We start from the raw sequence: 21,146 nt of genomic DNA, 5'->3' as shown, positions 1-21,146 counted from the left end.
ACAAGGAATCCAACAGAGACATAAAATAAGTGGGGAAAATGAGAGCAAGTTCACATGGTTGTTTCTTTGTCCTTAAAAAAAATAAGTATGTTTTACAGCCTGGTTGGCTTTTTGTCCTTAAAAAAAATTACATTTTACAGCCTGGTTGTTTCTTTGTCCTTAAAAAATTACATCTTAGAGCCATTCAGCTTAAACTGGTCTGAATTTAAAACAATCAGAAGAATGAACAATCCAGAAAATATATGGACTTAAGAGGCATCTCAAAAAGAAAAATCCACTGCTAGCAGTTTTTACACAACTAACTAAGAGAAAATCATGGCTCTGCTTAGGAACTTTTCCTCGACATCAGCTGAGCCAAAATTTAAGAAGGACTTCTAGAAATAATGCTTTTAAGATGTCACAGGCAAGACAGAGTAAATGACCACCTGCAGCGGATCTGGATATTGGGGTTTGTTTAAGAACCAATAAGATGAGAGCTTTTGCAACTACTTGATTATCTTTCACACCTTCCATCCATACCTTCCATCCCTGCAGGTACGCTAGGGGTGCTAGGGCAGAAAGTCGGGTCCGTGCCAGCTGCGTGGCTGCTCACCATAACCTGTCTCAGGCATCACCACCCAGTGTCCCTGGTGCGTCCCCTGGCTTCCATCTCCTCACAGCTCCCTGATCTCCAGGATCTTCCTCACTTTCAGGATCTTTCCTCCAGCCAGGAACTTCACCTTCTTTTTGGGCCCCCTTCTTTTTTCCAAGACCACTTCTCTCCAGCACTCCTTATTTTCTGGCACACCAAGACTCACTTTTCCCCCAATCTAAACAGTTGCCATGCGTAAGCACAAGGTGTTAGCAGCCTCCTCACTGGTGGTTCTGTCTCATGTCTCGTTGGTAACAGGAGGACTCTGGACATGCCACTTTCATTTAGTCCAGGAGTTTACAACCAGACTCTACCAATTACAGGGCTGCTTGAGAGCCTGAATGTTTACATTTGGACACTAACCCCCACACATACACCCAACTACCTGCCACCTGTCAGTATTCATAATTTAAGCTATTTTTTTGCCTACAAGGGTATTTAATATTAGCCTGATTCCACTTCCAGTGAAGACAATGGGATTAATTTTACTTGTTTCAATAATTTTCAGTAACAGAATTTTCCAAGTGCTGATTATTCGTTGCACATAAACGTATTTTTCTGAAGTGGTTCAACTAATCCATTACAGTTGTTTGCCCACTGGATTCAATTATTCATGTGCGAATAAAGCTTTTCCAAAAATGTTGTTAGCATGAAGAGCTCCAGAAGTGTTTCTTGTGCTGATTAAAGGTTCCGTCTGTACTACAAACCTCATGCTCCTTAACAGAATTAAGGAGGTAAATGCATTTTCAGGCTTTGCTAGAACTATTGGAGGGAGTCATGGAACAAAAGAAATATATGACACTTTTTGTTAGCTCTTGCTCTGCATTAATGTTATGGATTATAACAATTTTTATATAATCAATTTCTTTTATTTAAGTACATTAATAAGCTAACTGGTCAAGGAACTAGAAACTAAAATACAGCACCATAGCCACCTCGATTGTCATTAGTTTAAATCACAGGCAAAAATTAATCAGTATATGTACCTAATTTTAAGCATGTTTGAGTGAATCCTTTTTCAGCCAAACATTTTAACATAGATGCACCTATTTTGCTGAATAAAAATAGACATCATCATGTCATTATCTTAAATATATACTTAAGTAGGTTGCACAGCTATGGCCCAAAGATGTTACTTGGCTTGTTCGATGGTTACAAGACTAACTTCTTAGTAGGTGAGAGCCTGGGAAGTCTGGGAAAATACTTTATCAGTTGCATCCATTACCAAATGCATGTTAGTGAACTGGAAGATGGAAGTTGTACAGCTCATCACATAGACCTCCTATATGAAATAGAAAGTTCAAAATGTGATTTAAAATTTTATCTTCATAATTTTCCTCTTCTAGTATCCCCCCTAAATCACATTTGGAAGGCAGAATGGCACCACAAAGAACAACAGACCATCTCTCCAGATGTCTTTCATCAAGCTGGTAAACCTGTAAGACTTGTTTATAGTTTTTGCACCATTTTATCAGTTTATAAAAATTTACCAGAAAGAAACTAGATCAGTAGAAAGATTATTTCACAGATAGAAATCTTACACGGCTTACTGTATCTAAGAAAGTGGTAAAAACTCTGGCTGTTCATAACCCAGAATTTTCAATGGGTTACATAATTGGGCAATAGTTGCCATATATTGATAACAACAGAAAAAGATGCAACCCTGACACAAAATCTAGACCCGTTTGAAGAAAAGAGCAAAATACTCCACTGCAAATGAAAAAACCATCTAATTTTTGGAAAATCCCATTTGCAGGGAGTCTAAACAGTATTTTTCATTTGCCTGCGAGGTTTGATTTCAGACTGAAGCAAATAGTTGGCATAGATGATTTCAGCCAAAATTATTAGAGTTTTGGCAAACTTGCAACCTAACTGAAACATAGTTTTACTTGAAAAGTAATGATGTGCTGTCAGCCTTGCCAATAATTTCAAAGCTGAGACTCTGGCAAGTATTAAAACTTTGACAGCGAAGGCACAAGGATAGATGCAACTTTAAAGGTTATTCCCTAAGTAATATATGCAGCATATGAAAATCTCTCCTTGATGCAGAAAGTTTACTTTTAAAGGAAATTCAAGTATTGCTTTTTGTCAGTGCTGGCAAGTCAAGAAAACAGCAACAAAACTCAGTAAGCTTCATATGAGATTGATTTCTAGTGTCCAGCTTATAAACGTAGAAAAGAATTCTCCACAGAGATTGTAAAAACAAAGCTGACACCTTTGGTGTGCAAGTCCTGATGTTGTTTTCTCAGGAGCTGTTAAACGTTAAATTACTATTTCAGGTTTAGACTCAGGCTCCCAAGAGAAGAATGATGCTAACAGACATTTTTTTTTTTTTTTTATTCCCTTGCAAAGGGACAAAATAGCAAAAAAATCCAGTTATATCTACCACAGTAACCTTGCATAAATATTCTCTAGTATGCTGAGCTGCTATATGTTAAATGCTGTGTACTGCTATGTCACAGAATTGTTTCTACATCTTTAGGCCCTTAGCAAGCAAGAGGTAGGAAGGCTCTGGAACTACAGTCCAGGGTGAAATACTGTAGAGACCTGCTGCATCTCTAGTGAACTGCCACATCAGCGAAGCAGGTAGGTACTCCTATATGAATTACGCAGTGTACTGGCCTGAATGTATGCAAACGTTCAGTACAGAGGAAGCAATAAACACGCACGTAGAAAATGCAGGGGAAGGCATGTGAAAAGATATGACAACATGCACTGTTGAAATCTTAAGCTTTTAATTGCATTTTATATATTATTAGATGTGAAACTGGACGCACTCACGTAATTTACACTGGAACTGTGCTTCTGACTAACGAGACATTGCTAACTACTCGGTGACTGACTCATACTGGATGTTTTGTTTGAGTGAGAAGACAACTGCTGTGCTTGATAGGCCAAAGTACCATACGTTTCTAGAATAGCAGAGACCTACTTTATTCTGTGGTTTTCTGTCAAGGTCTAGTAATACTGGCTAAAGTGGCTTGCTGATTCAATAACCACAGTTCTGTTATTCTAAAAGTCGGATGAGCTTTTAAAGAGACCATATGTGACCAAGCAGCAGCCCAGTCTGCCTTTTCACAGTCCTTTCCCGGCAGGTAAACCAGGATGTAACAGGAAACGTGCAGCCACATCTGCAGCGAATTCCCTGCCTCGTGCTGCAAAGCTGCAGAAGCCCTACTCTGCTACGGCAGGCAGTGCGAGTGCAAGGGCATGGATCTGGACAGGCCTGGCACTATCTGATCCACTATTTCCCAGTTAAACTCAGTCCTTACTCATTTAGGCTGCTTTGAGAGGAGAGGAGAGAGGAGAGAAGAGGGACCTGATCCCTCATTTGCAGCTACACTGGGACTCTCACCTGTGGGAGATGTGTTTCCCTTGTCAGGGCTTGGCTCACTGTGGGTTTTACGATTAGGTCCCATGTGTATGCAAAGCACTTTCCTCAAGGAAAGCACTCAGAATAAAATGACAGAGTTCTGTGCTTATTTTGCCTCTTACGCGAAAAGAAAAGTTCAAGACGTTATTATTTTAGGACTACATATCAGATCTCTTTGACAGTTGCCCTGATTTATTAACCTGTAACTCTGGGGTAAGGGAATTGGATACTCATATCTGATGTCAACAGGAGCCAAGCATCTAATTTCCTTATGCTCTTCTGAAACCCCAGCGTACATTTCTCAAGTAATTGAAAGCAGATTCTCTTTAACTGCAATTCGGAGAGATTTCTTTTTGCTCTGTAAAAATATTCTTCTGAGCTTCATCTTACATAAAAAGATACTGCTATATGACAACAAGATGGAAAAAAATGTCCAAATGCATGCAGAAAAGAGTGATAAAATTAACAGTGAGGAATCACATTTGAAACACTGGCCCACAAAGAACTGGCATCAAAGTTTAACCTAGGTATGTCACAAGAGTTAAGATTTACTTCAGTATTAGATGACGAAACCTATACGGAATTGTAGCATCTATGATGAAGATCATAAACACAATCATTAAATATAATAATATAACAATTTGTGTGGTAGATGTGCTTCTTTTCTCCACATTTATTATTTTCTCCGGTACTCAAAACCCCAATTAGATGAGGCTTCAAAGCTAAACTGTTTACAAGCTAAATAGTTCTGTGAAGAGCTATTTTGTTATGACATATGAACAGTTTAGCTCATGAGGCACAGACAATGTATAAACATTTAATTTCTAAACTGTCCAAAAGCCCAAACTGTATGTCCTTACACTGACTAAAAATACAACATCCTCTTGGCCAAGACTTCCTCTGGTTTGCTAACAACATCCTCTTTTCTACCAGTTTTCCAGATTCCTTTGTAAACATTCAAAATGTTACCTTTTAAATAAATGAATACACACAGGAACAGCAAAAATGTATTTCTTCACTCTTTCTTTACTAAAACGGTTGCTTTCTTTTTATTCAGACTTTCAGTCTCTTAGCTCAAAACAAACCTTAAAAACTTCAACACAACCAACACACACCTCCTTCTTTACAAAATTATTAGAACCTATGTTCAAAATTATTAGTGTACATACTTCAACTCTCATGAGGAATCAAAACATGGAATTCTCTCTAATACGTACAACCTTCAAAAACATGATGCTGTTCGACTTTCTGTACCCAAAAATCTCTCACTGCACAAAGGTGGTAGGTATTTCAGGATACCATCTATTCTGGATTCATACCATCTATTCAGGTATTTCAGGATACCACTATCCATTTGGAAGTCTTTCCAAATTTTGCTTTTCCTTATTTAAATGACAGATGAGAGAGACTAGGTCATACTCGTGACATTGCCATGGGGTTTCCACAGCGGTTTGTTTTCCAACAGGTTTGCTCTTTTTTTTTAAGTAAGTAAACTAGAACTTATAATCTTCAAACAACAAAATCATCACAGAAATCAATAAAGGCAATCAAATTTTTAAAATTTAACCCAAAGCATAACTGTTGAGGATAGCTATTCCAATGAAAAGAAGTAAAATTTATAGTAATACACTTGCCAACACAGAAGAGTCATCAAAACCGTGGCAGCATTTTTTGATGCTGGCACTTTTACCAGCAAACTATCAGAAAAAGAAAGCTATCCATCTCCACTTACTGGCCTCAAAACATTACTTTTTTTCCTCTTCATACCCTCAAAGGGTATAGGATTACTTTTTTCAATTAAATTACCTGTCCCAATGATCTCCAGTCTAGGCTGGCACTTCCAATGTACACATGCTGTTTATCAACAATCCAGAAAGATGACTGAAGCCGACCTTCATTATATGCTGACATGTTCATATACACCACTTCAGCACCTAGAGAGTTAAGGATAAAATAATAAATAGCATTGTTTAAAATAACATAATTTATATTATCAAAAAAAGAAACAACTTCACGTTTCAGAGCCTCAGCTTCCAAAACTAGTGAGGGATGTAGTTAAACATACCACTAAGGTTTAAAAACAATGATAAACAGTGTTACTGTCCCACTATTTAAGACCTTAATTAACATATATTCCAGAAAAGCAGGTATAGGGAACATTCCCATGTATGATATTATTTACTTAATTTTCTTCCATTTTAGAACCAAATAATTGCTATTTTTTTCCAGCACTGTATGTTCCTAAAAATAGTTTATTTTTAAAGGTGTATTCCGTAACTCAAACGTGCTACGTATTATAATAATGACCTTTAAAATATGAAACCAATTAGAACCCTTTCCTGAAAAGCAGACTCTGCTCCTTTGCCCTGTGCAATGGTTTGAGCAGGTAGCCTACAGTGGGCTGTCGCCTGGAACAGACCCCGACAAGAGGAACACGGGTGGAGAATTAAGGAGTGAGGAAGTAAGCAAAGGCCTAAAGTATGCTGAAACTGCTCTTAATCCTGCTAGTCTGTGACATTCAACCTACCACTTTGAACTGCACAGTTTTAAGAAGGATTATTGGCCACTGAAATCAAAGGAGCTACTTGTTGGGTAAAAGCACGTTGGCTCCATCACATCAGTAGGAATGTCTGAATTGGCCCCATCAGTACGTTTGCAGGACTAGATCCAGAATGTACTTAATATTAGGTGAGTTTAGAGGATTTCTCACATCATTATTGTTCTTTCAGTGCTCCAGTGTTTGTAAGATTAGGTGATTAATCTGAATTAATCATTGCTGAAGGTAATTTAAAGTAACCCACTCATCTTCACATTTTAGTCATGACAGTAACTGGGGAAGTGACAGGGGAAGGGAAAAACAGCAGCCTGGAGGGCAGTAACGGTACCAGCCATTTCCCATTAAACCTTCAGGGGAGCTTCAGCACCATGAATTCCAGTAATGGCTGGAGATGAGTCACAACTTCAAAAGAATTCCAGGATACCTAGAGAACTAAAATATATTTCTTTTCATCTAGCTTCCTATTTCTGACCTCCTAACACTTGACTTGCAATTTTAAGCAACAGTTACCAGTGCTAAATATTTCTTTTTTATTATGACAACTGTAATTCTCACTTGAACAAATGATTCTAGAAGTTCAGACATCAAGAGAAGAAGAAAAATCAGGTAAGGTGCCACTTCTCAAGAAGCACTAAACATGCAACATGGGATTTTGAGCAAGTTACAGAATTTGGTTCTTTGTAAAATTACATTTGCTGCAACCCAGTTACCTTTCCAATTTTTTCTAAGCATCACCCATCCACATTCTTCTATGCTTAGAAACAAAGGTATTTTCCAATTTTCTTTGGAGCATGGTGCTACTGACTTTCAAACCATGTATTAATGAGCAGAACTGTGCTAATTAATGAGATAATGTGTGTGAAATGGAAAAGAAATCAGAAAACACTATAGCAGGTGTTAAATGGTTTAAATTGTTTTCTGATAAATAAACAAAACAAAAGCAACTCCTACTAGCTAAGGAAAACAATTCTGTAAGTTGCTAAACTTCTAGCTGCTTATCTGAAAACTGTGTTTAAAATCAAGTTTAACATAGCAGTTTTCCTTGATCATATTTTCTTTCCATACATCCAATTTGCAACATGAAATAGCAGTATGAATTTAACATCCACAACACACCTACATCAAATAGGTTATAAATGAAATGTTAGGATTTTTGTATAGGAAAGGTAAAACAGTCAGAAGCAACGATGAACTTCCTTCTCGTAACTGAAAGCCTAAAATAAAGACAGTTTAAAAACATTTTTGAAATATCCAAGCTGAATAAAAATGCTGATTGCCTAAGTTACAACAAGAGACTATTTAACCAGTAATACTAATGTTAAAAATAGCAGACATAGTCAGTAACCTGACACAAAATTTAAAAGTTGTAAAACACCAGGATTTGTGGGCGTGGGCAGTTTAGACATGTGCATAAGCAGTGGGATGGGACTATCACTATAAAATATAATCTACACTTCAATTACCAAAACAGTGAATGAGTGAAGTGCAGTGCAGGAGATACTGCTATCACACATACCATTAAAATCAAAACCTGGAACCCAATTTCTTTTCCTTCTGGAAAGAGCCAACTCATAAGGCTGAGGAAACAGTATCTCCAAGTTAATTAAACAAAAGTCATGTGTTGCAAACAGCAGCTGCTGTGCAGCCTATTAATGAGCCCTTAACTTTCGATGAAAGGAAACATGCATCAGTATTGATAATTGCCTCTGTTCCAGAAGCCCTTGAGATGCTTTGTTAAAATAGGTTTATCAGGCCTTCAACACAATCCATCATCCCTAGCGTGGTCCAGGTCCCATGAGGAAATTAAATTGGACTGATCAATATGTGCAGCTATAACAGAACTCTTTATCATGCTGCAGTCTCAATTACACAAAGCTGTGGGTCTGCTGAGTTCAACCAGAAGGCACAATTTGTAGGCTTGATTGCTAATACAGATGCCAGATTCTTAAAAAAAAACAAAAAACAAAAAAAAAAAAACCCAAACAAAACTAACAATTTTGTTTCACTGAAGATTAAACTGCAGGGTGAAATCTTAGAGAAAACCAGTGCTGTCACTTAAAACTCAAGTGGATTTGCCTGTCTGTCGTGGTTTAACCCCAGCCAGCAACTAGACACCACACAGCCACTCGCTCACTCCCCCCCCCCCCGGTGGGATGGGGGAGAGAATCGGAAGAGTAAAAGAGAGAAAACTCGTGGGTTGAGATAAAGACAGTTTAATGGGTAAAGCAAAAGCCATGCGCGCAAGCAAAGCAAAGCAAGGAATTCATTCACTACTTCCCGTCGGCAGGCAGGTGTTCTGCCATCCCCAGGAAAGCAGGGCTCCATCATGTGTAACAGTTACTTGGGAAGACAAACGCCATCACTCCGAACGTCCACCCCCTTCCTTCTTCTTCCCCCAGCTTATATACTGGGCATGACATCATATGGTATGGAACAGCCCTTTGGCCAGTCGGGGTCAGCTGTCCTAGCTGTGCCCCCTCCCAGCACCTGGCAGAGCACAAGAAGCTGAAAAGTCCTCAACTAATGTAAACTCTGCTCAGCAAGAACGAAAACATCAGCGTGTTATCAACATTATTCTGATCCTAAATCCAAAACACAGCACTCTACCAGCTACTAAGAAGAAAATTAACTCTGTCCCAGCTGAAACCAGGACACTGTCCCATAAAATTGTGCATTGTAAAGGCTGGGCCAGATTGCCCTCTTTCCACAGGAAAAAAGACTGCTGTAGGGATCAAAGCATGCTTTAAGTAACAGACATTTCTCTATTTTTTCTTCTAGGTGGGGAGGTTTTGCAGTCTGTAAAAGGGAGATGACTGATGCAGTCTGGGATGCACAGAGGGGACCCTGCCCTTGAGAGCCTGGACCTTCTCCATGTGACGGGAACACAGCCCCTGGCAGGAGCCAGGCTGCTGCTCAGCCTCTTGCTTGGTCTCATAATGGAGGAAGAAAACAGAAGACAATAGTAGTATTGCAAAAAGACTGACTTTTTATCCATTTCCAAACGAAATCCCATTCCCAAAGTAATCCCAAAGAAGAAGGATGGCGCAAGCAAGTGCCATTTACCATTTCTAGCCTTGCAACCTCCTGTTTGGTCTAGCTGCCTGCTCTCAGGTACTCCACTAATGATGTCATGAAGGCCACAGCACAAGCTTGACTTCAAGAACAGGAGCTCAAGGCTAGGACCTTTTCTACGGATTTGAGTCAAAACACTCTAAGCAGTTAGTAGGAGACTTTAATCAAGAGCTCGTCACATATATGGTCTATCATAAAAAACTGTCATCGAGAAGCACATCTTGGCACACCTCTGTTGCAGCATATGCTAGCTGTGGATTTTACTGCTGCTCAAGCAAGGTCGACAGGTGGCTACAAACTGGGGAGACTCTTCTTCATGGGAGACTGCAGAAGGCCGGGGCTCACAGGGCTGCCACTCAGCCTCCAGATCCAGGTTTATGCAGCAGTCTGGAGAAGGTGCAGGAGGAGGCTTTGGATCCAACGCCTGAGAGCAGTCTAGGATATTACCAGGTTGTCCTGGTACAGAGGCAACATCACTGAGCCGAATCACCTCTCTGGCAGATACAGTAAATGATTTTTGTAAAGAAGACCCAGAAAGAGCAACTGTTTAGGCTGCTATTATCACAGCTGCCTTGAAAGCAAACATGCAAATTCTGCCTGCAACAGTTTTCAACAGCGCCAGTTACAGGCTAAACTCACTCTGGAGTTAGCAAACATAACGCCCAAGAAACAGAAGCTGCATTTGCTTGTACCACGGCTAAAATTGGCCTTCTGTCTTCACAACTTCCTTACTTTCACTATAGTGTTTTTAAAACCAGAGAGAAAGAAAAATGGGAATGGGGAAGGATTCAAGGATTGAGAGGAGAGCCAGAGAGAGATATCTGGGAAGTTGCAGCAATAGTGACGGGTGATTCACAACAGGCAGAGCAATAATGAGAAAAGCACCAAGAGCCCTGACTTCATTGGCCCTGACAGTAGGAAAGTATGCTGCAGCAGAAAGAGGGTAGAGAAAAATGGAGATACGCGATCTGATGGCATGTGTTGGGACTGTGCACTGTGCAGAGCCCTGGGAGAAAGGGTCGTGGAGCCAGGCTGGGCTCTGCTAACCCCTACTAGGAACGGGAGAGTTGTAAAGGTGGAGATGAACAAGGGCTTTTGAATGCCTCTCCTTCCCCATTCTGGGGGAACAGAGCTTGTCAAGTGCATGCTGCAGAGGCACAGCAGGCAATGGAAAGGGGAGCACACTGGGGCAGGGGGAGCTACACAGAGCTGTTGGTAGGATGGGGAGTAGAGAGGTTGTAGAGGGATCACAAAGGAGAAGAGAGAGCAGGATGCAAGGAAGCACTAGTGTATGAAATTAGTTTGGCCAGTGAAAGCAATGCTGCTTACGGCTCTCGCGTATTTGCAGTTTGAACGTGACAAATGCTCCTGCACCACACTGGCCACAGTAGGAACAGCTGCCCTCCTCCGCTTACCCCATTCTTGCCATCTCTTCGCTCTCCTCATCACCATGTCCACACCCTTTGCTCAGGGCACTGTTTTTTCCCCTCTCCTCATTCTGTGTATTCCCAAGCAAATACTCCAAGTCATGAGACCTATAAAAACGAGTCTGAGAATGCGAGCCATGGCCTCTTTGTTTCACTCCACTGCTGACAATCACTTGGCACACAAAGATACACATTTTGACCTACACCCTTTAGAGGGTGGCCTCAAGCCAGAGTCAAGAGCAGACTTAACTAGTCCATACCATGAACCCTAGAGCTCACAAGCATAGGCACACTTGAGCACAGCTGGTGCCTGAGCAGCCTGTACGGCCTCTCTGGGAGGCTACCACACGGGTGGGAGGTGGCACGTGTGGCGCTTGCCATTGTGCCATAGACCTGCTATATTCTTTCAGCTAAACTGAGTTTTCAGGGCAGTATAGAGACAGTTAATTATCATGTGCTAACTCAGAAAGATCAACAAAAGATCCTTTATTACGCCTAGGTCCCAAAGTTATTTTTTAAAAATACAATTTGCTCACTAGGAAATATGGATGTGTACACATATAGATATATAAAGTGAATGTCTCCTTCCCTACATTTTGCAATAGACACTTTCGTTTTATTTATTTGCTTTCAAATACAAACCTTAGCACAAAGTACACCCATGAATAAAAATAATTTTTATTCTACTGAGACAAAAATCCAGAGCTTTCCATACCCTGCTGACAAGGGACAGAGCAGCTGCCTCATATTGGGCAGACACAAGTGACCCAGGCAGAGGATCATCTCCCCAGGAATTTTCATGCTTTTTTATCGACTGATTGCAAGAAGTCTGGACTTGTTCCAGAAGCCCCATTAGCGTGACCTGCCAGCACTCAGAGGAGGACAAGTACAAAAGCAGGGGAATGAACAACTTGACAACAAAGTCACTGTTACTACGTCTCTGAGTGATTAAAAGACAAACTAGACTATTTAGTATTTCTGTGCTCTTTATGGAATATTGGATTTGAAATGCAATTTAAAAGTCTGCCTGGCCCCAGAAGTATTAATGATTCAGACTTATTGTAAAGAGAGAACACTCAAGGACTTTTAGGGAAATCTCTGATGGTAATACCTTAACTTTGAATCAGCCGTTTTGCTTACATTGCCCTCCGCTCCTCACACACACACCCTTCTCCTTTTAAAAAATACCAGGACTGAATCCTGCCAGTCTGGGATTATGTGCTATTCATCAGTCTAAGCCCATAGTAATCTAAAAAAAAAAAAAAGTGTACAGTAAAAACCTTGCTGCCTTTTCTTTAGCAGCTCCATATGCAACTGACATACACACAAAAAATGAAATCATAGTTACTCAAAGAAATTACGTTCTTGTACAAGCCCAAGCAATCCCCAGAAAGGCTTTGCAATACAACTTACGTTCACACCACCTTCGCCTGCCTTAAACTGTAGCGCTCAAACTACCTGCACGACGAACGTGTCTTCTTTCTGAATGGAATTCCCACTCATTCCCAATGCACAATCAGCCATAAACTACGTGCACGCACAGCTTCTCAAAACAACACTGGCCTTCAAAGTTAATGCTGCATGTAGTAAAATGAGGCTGTTTCTGATATAGATATTTTTCATGAAAAATTACTGTAATGCTTACTGCCTTATTTTACAGCATCTGAGGTCACTGTTACAAAGAGAGTTTTGAGGAAATCGGTGCACAGGAGAGGAATCTGACTGCAGCTCCATGGATCCCTCCGGTCCTGCCTGCAGCAGCACTGGAATTGCAACGGTCGGGCTCACGTGCTCATGGCTTTGGTGTGGGTGATTCAGGGAAAACACGCAGAAAACACTCTCTGCCCCCTGCATGCTGCCACCGCTCATCTCCACTGGCACGCTCCCCAGCCGGCTCACGTGTCCATGCCCAGCTGGGGCCTGGAGGAAAGGTTGCTACGAGAGAGCTTCCCTGAGCAGACGGGCTGCAGTCAAGGATGTCCCTGCGGAGTTGTGGGTGTGAGAAGAGAGAGGTCTCCGTCGCTGCCGGCTGACTTCCCAGCCCCCTCTCCAGGCACTGGGCCAGCTTCTCGCCTGGTTCACTTTCCTCCCCAGCAGACTGTAATATGCTGTCGGGCTCTGTCCTGCATGATCAGGGAGAAAAAATATCCTCTACACTCACCATTGGTTTTTTGCTTTGTTTTTCACTCATTCAGAGTGATTAAAATAATTTCTGTCAGCCAGCACATCCCCACATCCCCAGAACCCGCTCTGTCCACACAGCTGAGGAAGCCAAGAGCTGAGTGTGGGGACAGGAGAGAGCAGGAAGAACAAGAAATAGTGAGAAATGAGCATTACAAAACCCAGCTCTCTGACTGAAAACAAAGTATTACAGAATTACAGCTGGTATGGTTAAAAAAACCCCAGTAATATTGGCATAAACAGATCTCATTTTCAGCAACCTTTCTCCTTCCCTCCATCACCTCCTCAGAGGTGCCCAAGTAGCTTTTTCGGGGTCCAAGGAAAAAACAGGATCAGAAAACGGATCCAGGTTAAAAATAAATAAAAATAAAATGGTTGTTTCAAGTGTAGCACAATTCACTAGTCCAGCTCACCATGTGTCAGCAAACAATTTTTCTGACACAGCTGAAGGCACAGTGGAAGTGTGGGAACGAGTGGCTTGTCGCTGGGTGCAACAAGATGCAGGAACTGCTTATGCTGGTGCTGCCATTTAAAGGCAGGCCCGCGTAATCACAGCCTCAGTTCCTCGAAATCAAGCGCCTCAGAAATTCCACGTGGCAAGCCCTAATAGTTGTTTGCCTTTTATCTTGCATAACCATTTGCCTGGTGCAAACAAAGCAGATAGGAGGGCAATGCTGGCATTTGCTTGGGATGACATTTCCTACACGCTTACACAGGGGTCCACCGTGACACAGAAGATCCAAAGAAGACCCGTCAGGGTATCCTCATGTGTGCAGAGTTTGCTTGCTGGATGCAGGATGGCAAGTTCTTGAGAACAAAGGAAAGGTCAGAATTAATTTCTCTCAATTGCTTGTTTAACTTCAATGACATCTTGGGAGCTGGTTAATTCCCAAGGTAACATTTATCTAAATATGCCCTTACAGTGGCTTTAAAGATGTCAAATGTTGGCCTTTGTTGCTAGTCCAAGCAATCAAAATATACTGATTTCTCAGCTAAATACCCTGCTGTAGACAGAGTCCAGCGCAAGAGTGCTACATCTCTCACCCGTATGAACGCATTTTGCACTGCCTGCTGGGCCCCTTTGATTCACTCAGCAGAAAAAACAGACATATAACCAAAACGCTTCCCACCCCGTGTCCCAGGAGAGACAAAAGAGAGGTCGGACAATATTTCTTTGTAATACTTACCCACCCAGCTACACATAATTTCTGATTCACTGACAAAAAGCCGAAGGTCCATCTTAATAGCAGGGTGGGCAAACCATGACAAATAGGACAGCATAGAGATAAAAGGTCCCCTCTTTACCCACAGAATAGATACAGCACTGGCACACTCTACTTGAGCTTCCCTGCGAATAGCTCAGTTGATTAATCACATGTGGGCATGTTTAATTAACCTATGCATAGAATTTTAGACTGCAAAAAAGGGAGAAACAAACATGACTACAGAACTCCAGTCCTTCCAAAGATGGAAATCCAGTTTCCAGAGCAAACTCGTGGCTTTCTCATTTTCACCCACATGACAATGTGCTTCCATAAATCCATAAAGCACTGAGATTCCATAAGGAGAACCACAAAATGCAGTGCAGCCCATGATAAAAAAAACCAGTATTTAGAAACAGGATTTGAAGCCTGATACCCCTTTCTCTAATGCAGAATATATAACAACATACTTTTAAAAAGTAAATTAACCTTGTTAACCCCATGGGGTTTTATTATTTGCACTGTAATTGTTGTTTCCTTTCTTCCCACTTCTTTTCCTTAAACCTTGTGGTGTGTACTTGACTTTTTATTTAAGATTTTTAATTGTTACTGTAGAATTTTTACATTCTACATTTTCCACCGGAAAATGTCTATTTTATTCCTAACAAAGACACATCCATGTCACCACATCCTTGGGAGGCACATGCTGCCACCCAGTAGATATTTGATATAGCAAGTACCCCACAAATGCAAGCAGCCAACACTACAGTTCATTACATGGAACAAGTCAGGAAAGCAGACATGCTTCAACTCTACACTTTCCCACCTGGATTTAGCCTCTGAAGTCAGTGATTCCGGTAGTATATCTGCTGTAGAAACCCTTACTGTTTGGGACAAAGTTTAGGACTCCCATTTTAGACTGTCTTTACAAACAAACAATTAAATTGAGTCTGTGCACAAGAATTTAGTGCAACTTAAAAAGATCCAAATAGCTTCTCCTTTTGCTCTAATAATTTTATTGAAAGTAGCAAACATTTCATGACTCTTTTAACAGGTTTTGCTGCCTGATGCAGCAAACATGAGAGAAATCCTCGTTTTGCACTGACTTGACTCTGACATCAGTATTTTTCGATCACATTTTTACTTCTTTTTGAGCTATTTAAGGTATTTCATATCAATAGTCATAGACTATTTTGAATAAAACTGAATAATGAGAGCACTGATGATCAGTTCAATTCTTTCCCCTTAGCAGAACTCATCATTCCTCTAAATAGCATTTTCTGAGTATAAATCTGTTTTGTGAGTCTGATGATTCAGTAGAGTCTGTAAGATAACTAGTATACAACAAAGTTTGATAGAATATTTAAAAAAAAAAATTCCATGTCTTTTTTTGCCCTTCATTATTGGAAAGTAGGTTGCTCATTTACTATATGAAGCTATAAAAGTGATTGCTTTAGAGATTGGGAAAAGTAATTTTCTTACTTAGTTGATTTAGGCGACAAAGCATATTACCACTTAAAGGAGGACTATAATACTATCAGTAAATCATTACTAAAGTTGGATTGTAGCTTGCTTTCTTTGCCTGATTATAATTGCATACTTTTTTACTATAAAAGAAAGCTATTTTAAATATAACAGAGAGATTAGTAAACTCTCACACTGGTTACCCCACCCCGCTTCAAAGACTCTTTTCTTTATTTGGATTAGCATTATGAAGAACTAGGTTTGTTTATATACCTCCTAGATGAAAAAATGTCCCTGAATTCTTGGATGCTTCATCTTAACACAAGAGGAATTAGAATGACAACCTTCTATGAATGAACAAGGCTAAATCCCTACCAAAAAATGCAGTGACTATTTATCCCTATCTCTCTTTTTAACTTATCAACATGATTTCATTCTGATATTTATATATTCTAAAACCATCAGTATTGGCAACAGTCACTTCTAAATGTGCTGACTAGCAATAACAACACTTGTGCAATCATTTCCAAAATGTGGTTCTCAGACATCTGTAGCTCTGCTTTGGGTTCTGCTGGTTTCCTTCCTGCGAAGGAGAAATCTCAATTCTGGAAGGTACGAAAGCATACAGCAGGGCAGGTGAAGAGGTGAGGACAGAGTATGCCTCCTCAGAGAGCATTATTATTTGGTCCTAAACTACTGCTTTTTATTTTTACAATACCTTCATAATAGAATCGATTTTTTTTCTGCGCTTTCATTAACTGATTCTCTGAGCAGCCCTAGAGTATTATCTCCAGGCTACCAAAAGCCAAGAGCACTAGCTGACCTGGCCACGGCTGTACAAGGAAAGCAGAGGCACAGCCAGAACCAACCCGGGTCTGCCAGTGGCGCAGCCGCTTTCTTTTACTACTACTCCTCACTTGTCTCTCAGCATCTTCCCCTAACTCTTTCTTTTGATCCTGTCCTATTATCCTGCCAAGTCAGCCTTTGGCTTTTCTATTTTTTTTCAGATCATTCCTATCTCAATTCCAATTATTTTTCTCTCCTTTCCTCTACGTTGTCACAAGCCCACAAACACTTCTGCTTTTGCCAGCATTCTTTTCTGATCTTTTCCTAAATTAATTACTCAGTTTTCTGTTTCCGCCCTTCTCTTTCAGCTGATTCATTCCTCCCTTTTATTTCATTTTCCCCACTACTTGCCCCCCACATCATTCTTCCTCCCTCTCCTTCGCTCTCTCCCGATTCATCCTCAGTTCATCATTTCACTCTTGCTCACTCATTCATTGTTTCATTTATCACATATATTCATTCAGTTATTCATTCACTCTCCCACTCCAATTACTTGAGGAACATATTTTATTCTCTAACTACGTAAGCAGCATGATATATTCTCCAAGCCTTTACAAATAAATTTGCGGAAAGGAAAAAATATTTTTTTGTAAGAGTTTTAAGGCTAACCACAGTTTTGGGGTGCCAAGTGTGGTCCTAATTTTATTTTATTTAGCATGTGCTAGGACTCCTGTAGGTATTAATTCATGATATACAACCCAAAGATAGACAGAGGAGATTGCTGATGGTTGTTGCAGATTGGGACTCTGGGAATTTCTTCTTGTTTTCTTAGTCCAAAGAACAACTAAAGCTGAGCTTTTGCTTCTTATTATGGGCCTAAGGTTCTTAAAAGAACAAGGCACTTTTACAGTCTCTTCTTTTATAAAAAGCAAGCATGTAGAACAGACACTGCAGCTATGCTGTAGCAGACTGAAGAGTCTCACGCTTGATTTACTATTGTTCTGACTAGCTCATTGGATGCATTTTTGAGGACTTCAGCATTCTGGTTTGCTCACCCAGATACTTCATATGTTAAGATTGAGGCATTTTAAAGAGACAAATGGACACGCCTCAATGTCAAAAGCAGGAAAATCCACACAGTGCACTGAGGAAAAACAAAAAGCACGTGAGGAAAAATGCTGTGTCTTTGAGGAAATACATAGAGGAATCAAATCAATAGCTTGTCAGTTCACAGCTTTTTAACACAGATTGACTTTCATCCAAACAGCTTATTTGAAATGTAGAAAGCAAAATAAAAGGAAGCCATGACTCCACATTAGCTGGGTGAAGGACACACGCAACATACTGTCAATAAAAGTGACAGCGCACTGAAATCATGGAGGATTTTAGTGTCCCAGAGGGACTAGACCACAAGGATCATCTCATTTCTCCACTATAAATATCAGCAACTATTGTGAAGGACACAAATATAGCTATATTACTCCCCTGTGACATCTTGAACTGGTGGAGAACCAGGTCTGTAGGACTTCCCTTTCTTCTCCAAACCACGCAGGACAGACAGAATTAGCTCGAGGACACTAAGAGGCAGAGACGGACCAGTTCAGAGCCATCTGGGATGGCAGCAGGGTACAGGACAGGGGCTGTGTAACTGGACTGCTTGCAGCTGCACACTGGGATCCCTACAAAAGTGAGGCCAGAAGGCAGCATATGCACCTCTAGTCCCAATAATCACATCGTGGACGCGGTGCCGATCCCTTCGAGGCACTCACCCTAAGCTGCAGGAGAAAGTGCAGCCATTATTTCAGAAGCCCATCTGAAGTAGCTAGCTGGATGCACACCCAGAAAAGCCTGAGGGATGAGAGTGTGGGGCAGCAAGACAAGGGATGGAAAGGAAAATCAATTAGATTTGCACTATAAAATGCATATAAACTGTGAATTATAAAGATTTGATGGTGAACATGGCTGAATATAGATATGAAGTATGGCGAATGCAGAGGCAAGCAGGCAACTCCTGCATGAAAACAATGACAGATCAAACTGAAAGCAGTACTAGACATTAACAGGATCATACGAAGCACAGGACAGTTCTGCCTGGGGGGAGGATCAGGTCCCTGGAATAAAGACTGCTGCTGTAGGCCCTCTGCCTTGTGTATTACAGAAGACAAAAATGAATGGAGCAAATAAGGCTAGGATTCAAGAGAAAGAGGACAGTCTCATATTTTAAGTTGCTTGAAACTACCCAGAATATTCGGATCTCACAGCTGACGTTCCACAAAGTCCCTCTGCATGAGAGAGGGCAGGGCAGGGCTGAAGCACATCTCATTTTCTGAGGACTTAGTTTGAGCCCTTGGGGTCTAATCTTGTTCACAATGACACTGATACATATTAAGTGCTACACAGTGATAAATACTCTTTAAAAAACCAAACCAAAACAAGCAACAGATTGTATGTGCCACAAACTGACATCAAAATAAGTGGATGTCTTAGCTCTTCTGTGTCTTATCTCTTCATCTATAAAATAGGAACTAAGCTATTCCTCCATTTCCTGTGAGCATCACGAACATTTATTCTTGAATATTCATGAAGCACTCTTATCTCAGTGTTAATACCACAGGAAAAAAAAATTTGTCCCCAGATGAGGTCCTGACCAGTGCTCAGTAAGCAAAAGAAGAGACAACACAATGAAAATGATAGTGAAATAAAATATTCTATACATGCTTATATGAGCATAAGAATGACTGTGCATTGAATTTGATAGGGTCCAGTGGGAAGAAGATTAAGTCATATTCAACTGAAGTCTGTATCATAACTGCAAACAGCTTGATGGCACAGAAAGACATGATACAGGGAATATATTTTTACATACCATAAATGATTGCTTCATGGATCAATTAGAGAATGGACAAGCTGAGAAGATACTCTTGATTTATTTTGAGCAATACATAGTATTGATTCAAGCTGCAACTATGAAAAAGCCTCTGTAAGCATGACCACGCTGTACACTAGCTCACTATCTTTTTAACAACAACATTTGCGTTCCACTAGCCCATTCTGGTATTGTTTAATTTCAGAAAGAAGACCTTCATAAGATAAGGATGTATGGTAAGAGAAAATCAAAGGCCAAAGAGAAAAAGTCTTTACAGGTTTCCTGGCAATACTTGAAAACATTTTAATAGAGGCTCGGCATAAATGTATATGATTACCAAAACCAAATACCCCCCTCCCAAGACATGGTGCAAGGACAGTTAAAAGAAAAGCTAAAGAAGAATGTTAGAGATAAAATGGTATCATTCAATATGTAGATTTGAGTCCAAGCTAGAAAAGGGAAGAGACAGAAGGGAAGAGAGAAAAGTAAAATTAAACTCAGGCAAACTAAATGTAAAACTATACAAAGTGAATAAAAAAGATTTTGAGGAAATATGGATACTGAAGCTGCAGAACACATCGCTACTGTGTGTAGTGTTTTGTGGATGACAAAAATACAAATAGATTCAAAAGTGATTGCACAAATTAAAGGAAAAAATCATCCAAACACCACAACAGATAGCTGAACTCCATGACAAGGCAGTTCCTAACCTACAAATCGCTAAAAGGATGTACAGAGTAAGGGGAATATCATCCGCCACTTGTTTCAGTTGTTTTACTCCTTCTGTAAGCGTGTGGTTCTGCTGACCCCAGCAGTGCAGAAGGCTGACCTTCAGTTTGTTGCCATTGTCTTATGGCTGAGAACAGTTGCTCTGTGACCCTTTGCTTCGGAACTGTTATTTTTGAAAGTTTGACATTGCAACCATCATAATGTTCTTTTGACGTGATTCTGAAGCTTAGTATAGCTATTATGTAGTCCTATAACTCTGCTGGTATTTTTCTCATCACTTTATGCAAACATGACTACTGAGATCAAAAGCCTCAAGAGCAGGGACTGTTTTGTTTCGAGTGACTGAAGTGACTGTCAATTTCTGCACTACATAATTACTATTTGCACACTATATATAGTTAATATTCTGTCCAAAGGAAGGAAAAGATGCTGAATGCACTGTTCTCAAGTGTAAGCATTAGGGACAATCACTCCATAAGGGCGTGTAATAGGCGAATGGAAATGATGGAAAGTAATGTAGAGATATCATTCTGGGGACTTTTCTTCCAGTTGAAGTACTTTACAACAAGCTTAATGTAATTTACTTTCCAACCATTAGGCTGTATAAAAATTTGTGACACACCAAAGTGCTGTAGAAGCCTAAGGTTAATTTGAAAATTGATATAGGAGGTTACCAGAAAGATCAGTATTAGCATGATAGTGGCAACTCCTTGTTACAAAGATAAAGCTTGATAACTAGTGCTGTATAAGGCAGCAAGATTTGGTCACATGAGTTTACTTTATGGTACAATCGTGCCGTATGCCACAACCCAAGGGCAGGCATGGTTGAGTAGCCTTTCCAAACTGTTCATCAAATGA

At 40.3% G+C, this 21,146-nt stretch overlaps 1 protein-coding gene across 2 annotated transcripts in view; it reads right to left on the bottom strand.

Moving 5' to 3' along the window:
* The window catches only part of PLD5 (phospholipase D family member 5), a gene marked incomplete at both ends in the record, with an annotated part of 187,182 nt that overhangs the window by 31,096 nt on the left and 134,940 nt on the right, over positions 1-21,146 (bottom strand). For both annotated transcript variants that reach the window (XM_082306453.1, XM_082306454.1), the window contains one exon: positions 5,811-5,938. In XM_082306453.1, the coding sequence (XP_082162579.1) occupies positions 5,811-5,938 (128 nt within the window). The remainder of the gene's footprint in view (positions 1-5,810; positions 5,939-21,146) is intronic.

This window comes from Platalea leucorodia (assembly GCF_965183815.1).
Source record: "Platalea leucorodia genome assembly, chromosome: 3".
Lineage (NCBI taxonomy): Eukaryota > Metazoa > Chordata > Aves > Pelecaniformes > Threskiornithidae > Platalea > Platalea leucorodia.
This window is presented reverse-complemented; position numbering and strand designations above follow the sequence as displayed.